Here is an 8,178-nt window from a genome sequence, read left to right as displayed (position 1 = left end):
TGAGCATTCAACACCCTCAAAATGGGCTAGATCATTTTGCCTAGCTTATATAAAATCAAAGCCCTTTTATATGTATTTCCAACTAGATCATACTTGATTGAGCACCTTATTCATTTTAACCCTACTTTCTTTGATTTATAGGATGAAAAGAAAGTACCTCATCATTTGTTATCTATAGACCCGGTTAGGTTGGGTTAAGATTGAATCTATGTATAATATTAATAATATATTTATGCAAGTTAGACATGAAATATGTGTCTTAAATTTGCCCACAATTGTTTATATTTATAAATGGTTCACACAAATTTATTTAAATTCGATATTATTATTTTTTACACCTTTTTCCGTTTCTCCCATTGGCAAGTTTGGTTTGCCTTCAATCATTAGATTATGAAATTGCAGCATTTGGGCGGATCTCATTCACTCAAATGGTTGGTTGATGGTTGATTTCTTCTCTAGCGATCACAAGTCGGTGACGACAATTTTCTTGCATTTAGAGGTGTTTCAGAGTGTCTCTTATCTTTGGGAAAACATGTTCAATGGATGGCTTACCCTTAATACTAAAAGGCAACATAATATTTGAAAGTGTTTAGATGAAAAATATTTAATTCAAAAAAATAGGCTTGAACAAAAACACCAAATGATAGGTGGGTTGTTCGCCTTTGGGTGAGGGATCGCTGTGAGGGGTCCTTTCGAGGGGTTCAACACGGATCAGAGGGTCAACTCCTTCAGGAGAAGTCTTCAAAATGTTGTCTGTTGAGCAGTCGATCAATCCCCTAACAACCGAAGGTTTGTCCCCTAGCTCCACCAAGAGCCATGTACAGTTCATGGAGGGGGACGCCTCTGTTAGTGGTGATGCATGGATACAACCTATAAGACTCAAGGAAGAAGTGTCAGAATAGGTTGTGATATTAATTATGCAAGCCACCTGGGTACGCGGTGACTCAAACCACCAACGTAAGGGACTTAAGTCACTTCCCTACAACCATGACATCTTAGGCAAGTGGTTCAAGCCCTTGCATGCCCAAGTGACTTGCATACTTAATATCACGCTTTATAGTGACAGTTCTCCCTTCAGTCGTACAAGTCATATCCATGTATCATCACCAAGGAAAGCGCATCCCCTCCATGAATCGTACATGGCTCTTGGTAGAGGTAGGGTACAAAACCACTACCGAGGGACAATACCCTCGCTTATTGGGGAATTGGTATCATGAGACAAATGACAACCCCTTATATAAGCCCAAGCACACGAGAGAAAGGGAACCCTCCCCAAGTTACTCTCTTATTCTTCCTTCCTACTACCATCTCTCCGCCCTATTTGAGCAAACCAAGCCTTATCCCCTCCATCTCCTCCTCTTTGTTGCACTTGATGTCAACACATCATTAATTGTTTTTTACATCAATTAGTTAGTTTGTTATATTTAATATTTAGTACACTTAATATTTCAAGGGTATATTTTGATTGGTGTTTTATAAAACATTTCTTTCCTTGTGTTCAATCCTCAAAATACTTCTTTCAGCAAAGTTATTTTGCTTTAATTTATTATTTGCAAGTGATCTAGTGCATTTGATGGTTTTATGTTGATTTTTATACTACTATTACATTCAACTATATGTTGTTTATATTTAAAATTTAATAATATATATATATATATGATAATGATAAAAGAAATGTATATAATACTAAATATAAATAAAAGATTAATATATTATAAAAATTAAAAATAACAATAAAAGTGGGTAAACGGATTTAAGTTTCTCATTTGTAAATGTAGATTGATTTGAAAAATTTTATTACTTATATTTCAAGTCAAATTAAACTTAAAAATTATATATGATATTAATACTATGATTCTTTGATCGAATCTAGTTCAACAGGTACCTCTTTAGTCCATGTTGTTACTATGAAGCTTGTCTCTTTGTAACCCCTTCATCCGTTCAATGAAGTTTATCTTTGATGATGTGATCTAAACGACCCCTTAAAAGTTGTTTTCCTTTTGCCTGCTAGAAACTACAATATATGAATTCAGTGGGTTAATTATTAAAATTCAATTAATGGACAGGTGTTTTGCTCAAAGGTAGTTTAGAGAATTTTTGTTTGAGTTAATTGATTGAATCGTTAAAGCAAGTTTTTTTAATGAATAGTGTTGAGCGGATCGACTCTTTCAAAAGAATTTTTCGAAAGTTCACGGAGTGGGAGTGTCTCAGTTGGTGAAGAGAGTATGTGCCTAAAGAACGTGTACATAATTAATCAATAAAGTTGCACGCGATGTGGATTGAATTACCAATCAAGGCATAACTAGCCTTTTCAGCAGTACCTATGATTATTGGGGACCATATCGATTGTCCGACGAACTATACTTCGAAGACTTCTCTCGAAAGAATTGATCCCCCTTTACAATTGCCTCAATAGAAACTTATGTAAAGTTAATTTACTGAATCAAATTCATTTGGGTTTTCCAAATTACTTCAAAAAATCAAGTATTAACAGTGAAAGAATGGTGGATTAGATGATAATGGTAGCTCACTTTTTAACACAATGTTTAGAACTACTCATAATCCCTCTCCAATTCATAAATAATAAGATAATAAACTTTAACGCACTCGAACCCATCTCCTCTTGTATTAATAAAAATACCCAACTAATTAAACTAAAATTCAATCGAGAATACACCTACCTCTTAATAATATTTGCATTTACTTTTATCACATACATATTAATCTAGCACTAACCTTTATTCTCAAAAAAATTGTTTCGAAAGTCAATGGATGCTCGAAGTAATCATGGGAATTGATTAAGTTGAAAACTAAATCATTCTTTTTCATGCCATATAACATAATGTTGAGTACTTTCCAAACATGTAATCCTTTCATCTGTTTTCCAATGTCATGCCAAATATGCATTTTCTAAATTTGCCGATTGAGTTCTAGTTTGATTAGTATTTGTATTGTTACCAGTACAGAAGGACATGGATATGATTGTGCTAAAACACATTATCCTTCTATTTAGGGGTTAGAGAGAAGTTATAAATGGTTCTCGGCATTGTATCAAAAAGAACAGATATGATAAAAACCTATAATAAGACTAATATGATTAGTTTCAATCGAAACTTACTTAACACTCATATCATATATACTGTCTATGTGAACAAATAAGAATACTTTATTTTTACAAATATTACAATAATTTAAGTTCCTTACCTCTTCATGCAATGTTTATTTTTGGTCAGGCGTGGAACATGATTAATTTTAGGTATAGATGACCTCAACATTTATAAACTTAGGAGTTAATAAATTGTAAATTATAGTTTAACCTCTTAAAAATAATAAAATTTTAATTTAATTCTAAAACTATAAAAATGTAAGTTAATATCATAGTAAAATTACTTACAAAAATATATAGTTCAATCCCGACTCCTTAAAAGAAAATTCTGACTTCGTCCCGATGAAAATATATTATTCAATAAACCAAAAGTATTTATGTGAAATATTCATAGATTATTCTTTCGTGTCTATTTATCAAATCAACATTGTAATTATTAAAAGCAAGATACGTCAAACAACGTGAAGATGAGCAGGTAAATAAAAGAGGATAAAGACTGAGATAGAATACAAAAATAATAGAGGGATGATCGATTTTACAAAAATGGATGGAATGGATGCTAACTTTTTACAGATGGTATACTTGGATCCACCAACCACAACCACCCTAAAATCTCAACATTCAAACAGTTAGAGCATTAAAAACATTGAACTTTGACCAAAACCTAATTTAACCCAACACTCAAAACCTCCATTATTATTAGCTGAAGTTAAGCAAATATGCCATGTGTCTCCCTTCTTTATCTCTAAAAAAAGCCACTACTTGGATAAGATCATAAGATGCTCTGCAACATAATAAAAGTGCAGCATTTTTGCCTGTAAACATGGCATCTTTCTTTTGCCTTTTTTTTTATGCCAAAGAGAGAAAAAAGAAAAGGTGAAGTATGAGAATTTTGAATCATTGCTGCAAATAATCACAACCATCATATATATCGTCATAAAGTTTTTTACAGGTGCCTTTGCCTAAATATTCCCTGCCAATATTTCATCAGTAGATGTGTAAATTCACAGTAAAAGTGAAGAATTAAATTATATTTTATGTTGTTTATTTAAAAATAAATAAATTAATGATAAAAGTATCATTAAAATACTTATATTAAGATTTAGATTATATTTTGTCCATATAAATTAGTCTATGTCATATTAAAAAGGAATCTAGTCTTTTCTGTTAAAAATCTTATCTATTTTAATTATTAATAATTAGTATAGCTAACAGAATAACTAGAAAGTTACACGTGACGTGTCACGTGTACCGCATTCTAACATAGTAAAAATTGATGAAATTTTTAACAAAAGAATCAATTTACACTTTGATCTAATGTACAGAGATTAATTTGCCCTTTTTTGAGTAAAAAAACTTTAGTTCAAGAGCTTTTCGGTTAGCCACGTCTAGTCTTTTTGTTACAAATTTCATTCATTTCTACTATTATAAATTTATCATTATACGTCAGCATGACCGTCCAGTCACACCAGTTTTTAACCATAGAAAAAAATAAAACTTTTAACATTTAATTTAACATCTAAGAACTAATTTACCCATTTTTTGAATAGAGACAAAATACCATCAGAATCCATGGTCATTTACCATAAATTGACTGCTTCAACTTGTTTAATTTGTGCTTTGCTATGACTTTAAACATGTTAAGAAACAGTTGCTGGATTTGGGATTTTCATGTCATTTTTCAGAAATAAATTTAGTGCAATGGAATCAACCAGATTCGATGTCGCGTATACACGAATCTTAGCGTATAAACATCGGACTCCTCATATTTGATCGAAGTTCCCGTTTGCACTGTTTATATCCAAGACATATCCAAACATGGCAATGGATGTCAGGATTCAAGTGCGTAGATGGTTTGAAAACCACTACATTGTCATTTGACCACCTAAAAGTTGAAGCTAGTAAGAAACTTCCAATGAAGAAAACATTGACAAAGCTTTGAACAAATGGTATCAACACCAGATAGATCATCTTCAAATCAATTTTCACCAGAAATTTCAAGGAACTACTGAAGGGTGTATTGTAGACTAATTACAGTATGCAAGTTCGAGTTACATAAAACTTGAAAAGAAACTAAAACAAAGAGATACAATAGATGAACATGAGAAATGTAAGAGATGCATTTTAGTTACAAACCTGTTTTGTTTTTATAGGGTATTTCCCTTTTTCTAAATCAGTTGAGCATTCATCGAATGCTAACTAAAAACAAACAAAGATTACCATTACAACACACCCATATATAAATATTCGAAGTCACCTTAAATACATCACACACAAGCCTAATCAGTTAAAACCAAAGCTAAAAGGGCTTCTCTTTCCTTATATGATCAGTGTATGGAATCTATGTTCTTACTCAGCTCCTCCAGCTTCTTCATCCTTAACTTTTCGCTTTCACTCACCAGCTGTTCAAACAGATTAAGGACATAGTGAGATACTTTGCATTTTCATCTCTAAGTTTAGACTAAGTAACTAGCTAACCTCCATTAACTTTGTGATTAGTTGTACTTTTTCCTTGTTCTTTTCATTGAATGCATCAAGGGCTTCCTTGTACTCCCTTTCCTAGAACATAATTTCACAACAAACCCAAACTCAATGACATGATTTAATCCATTACAAATGGTACTATGGGTACAATCAAAATCAATGGAAAAGTTGGTACCTTTTTCTGGCAAGTGTTCCCTAACGGCTTCAATTCTTTGTTAACTGCATCAATCTTCTTCCTCACCTGAGCAACTTCCTTCCTCATAGGATCTGCAAGTGCTTCAAGCTCCTATAGAAATCAACCATTTAAAAGGGCACCCTTTGATTTATAAAGCATAAAAATTTAACTAACAAGTTCTTATTTTTATATTCAAAACCTTTTAAGTACAAATCTGCACATTGCAAGATCCAAAGGATAAACCTGAAAGACCCTCACATCCAAGCCCAGATCATGAAATTTCATTACTATTTGACCCTCTAAAGTTTGTTCTTTTACAGAAATTGACCAAAAAAAAGAAGTGAACTTGTTTGAAACCAAGAACTTCAGAACATTTAAAAAGAAACTCATCTTTTTTCAAGAAAAATTTTAAACTTGTGTTTTGAAACAAACCTCACGAATCACAGCCAGACGTTTAGTTTCTTCTTCAACACGACCTAACTGAAGCTGAACTTTTTCTCTAACTTCCATCTTCTTCCTTTCAATCTCTTCTTCTTTAGCTCTAAAAGTAGAAAGAGCTGATTTAGAGATCTCTTCATCTTCTTTAGACAAGTGACTGCTAAAGCTTAAACTCCCAGAGTTTTGAACCATTAACTGGTTTTGTTGCTGCTGGGGCTGCTGTTGTTGCTGCTCAATCTGCATCATCTTTGATAGCTCCAGCTTCTTCACACAAAAGAGAAAAAAAGCAATTTTTTTTTTTGAAAAAAAAAACCCTTCTTCTTCCTCGAATTCCTCTCTTAATTATCTCTTTGCTTTTGTTTCTTTTTCTTTTTTTTTGCTTTGGAAAGATGGCTTATGTTTTCTCTTTTTCTCAATTCTCTCTCTTTCCCTTTCTTTTTATTGTAAACGAGAAATGGCTATCAAAGATTTTTATTTATTTTTTAATTTTTAATTTCATTAAAGTATCGTAATTCAAGCCAGCCTAGCTACCTTTTGTGAACCAAGAACATAATAGTTCAAAGATAAGGCAAATTTGGGTAAAATAACCTATTTAGTCCCTCTCGATTTTGACATTGAGCAAATTGATCTCCTTCAAAAAAAATTGAAGCAAATCAAATCATTCTGAGTTTTGAAAGAGATCGACTAAAAAAAAGTAATCACCGTATTAATGTTTTTCATCAATTGTACACAATTTTGATTGGCATAATGATATTGTCAATTTAGTTCTGGTTTAACAAATCTAGCTAGAAATGTGTAAATGAATCAGAACTAAGTTGACAAAACTTATTAAATCAATCAAAATGATGTACAATTTCTGGAAAACATTAATGACTTGATTAATTATCCTAATTGCTTACTTTTGAAATTGACAAGGACTAAATGGCTCTATTTTTAGAGACCAATTTACTCAATATCGAAATTAAGAGAAATCGAAAAAATCTTTTTACCGTAAACTTATAAAACTAAAATGACCAAATTGCCAACCACTTGCACCAGTGAAGATACATCAAGATTTGATTTTGACTTATACAATGGTCGGATAGAATTCAACTTTCAATTAATCTGATCCAATCTAATCTATAAACACCATTGTATTTTTATAATTAAATATGTCAAAATTTGAAATATTAACCCGGTTCAGGAATTTAAAATAATTTTCTATTTTTTTTAAAAAAGAACAAAACTTGCTTGTTTTTTTCCCTTTGTACCAAATTGTAAACTTGTTTGAAGGTCCTTTCATAGCAATTGTATATATATATGTACAAAGTTTGTTTTGTTGTTTTAGGTAGATGGACAACTTCAACAAATTCTTCATTCATACATTTTGGATGACTGACACAAGCAATTAATATTAAAATTTTATTTCTTAACAATTAATTTAACTATAAATATTAAAATATATTAATAATTTCATTTTGCATGCAACATGCATGGTTGATGTTTTTTTTTTTAATTGGAAAGGTTTAACGAATTTGATTGTTCACGTAATCTTTTCGTTAGGGTATATTAGTGGATTGTGCAAGTAAAACGTCTTTGATCTTAAGTTTTCATGTTTTTTTATGTGTAACTGAAGCTAATAAAAGAATAATCAAATGGGTAATTAGTTGGAATCACAACATGGATATCCGTTTGAACGAGAGTGATTAAGATGAATAAATTATATATCGTATATTCTCATTTTGTAAAAAAAAAAAAAATTGAGTACTTAAAATGAATTTTTTTAAAAACAAATTGGATGACCATTTGTATAGTTTTCATATATTTTATTTAAATAAATTTTAACATATTAATGATTCATATTATATAAATTTGGAGACATTAGTACATTCTAATCATATTTCTATACTTTTAGCATATCATATTGTGTTAGTAATTGGTATATACTTTCTAGATGTGATCATAGGTTGGGTCGGGTCGGATTGTAGTAAAATTT

The 8,178-nt window shown here is 31.1% G+C and overlaps 1 protein-coding gene across 1 annotated transcript; it reads right to left on the bottom strand.

The window, feature by feature from the left end:
• Nucleotides 1-5,101: 5,101 nt before the first annotated feature.
• Nucleotides 5,102-6,646, bottom strand: LOC105786358 (uncharacterized). The gene is made up of 4 exons (XM_012612740.2): nucleotides 6,198-6,646; nucleotides 5,766-5,876; nucleotides 5,585-5,665; nucleotides 5,102-5,508 (listed from the first exon to the last, which is right to left on the bottom strand). Exons 1-4 carry the CDS (start codon nucleotides 6,447-6,449, stop codon nucleotides 5,434-5,436), a joined length of 519 nt encoding a protein of 172 aa, XP_012468194.1. The 5' UTR covers nucleotides 6,450-6,646; the 3' UTR covers nucleotides 5,102-5,433.
• Between the last annotated feature and the right edge of the window lie 1,532 nt (nucleotides 6,647-8,178).

Source organism: Gossypium raimondii, chromosome 1, assembly GCF_025698545.1.
Source record: "Gossypium raimondii isolate GPD5lz chromosome 1, ASM2569854v1, whole genome shotgun sequence".
In the NCBI taxonomy this organism is placed as follows: Eukaryota; Viridiplantae; Streptophyta; class Magnoliopsida; order Malvales; family Malvaceae; genus Gossypium; species Gossypium raimondii.
This window is presented reverse-complemented; position numbering and strand designations above follow the sequence as displayed.

Bases quoted from the DNA above. Each gene is read 5' to 3' on its own strand.
- LOC105786358 (XM_012612740.2), bottom strand. From the start codon at position 6,449: ATGATGCAGATTGAGCAGCAACAACAGCAGCCCCAGCAGCAACAAAAC. The intron at 5,877-6,197 runs GTTTGTTTCAAA...TGATTTCTATAG, and splicing joins GTCTGGCTGTGATTCGTGAG to GAGCTTGAAGCACTTGCAGA. The intron at 5,509-5,584 runs GTTAGCTAGTTA...CTGTTTGAACAG, and splicing joins TAATCACAAAGTTAATGGAG to CTGGTGAGTGAAAGCGAAAA.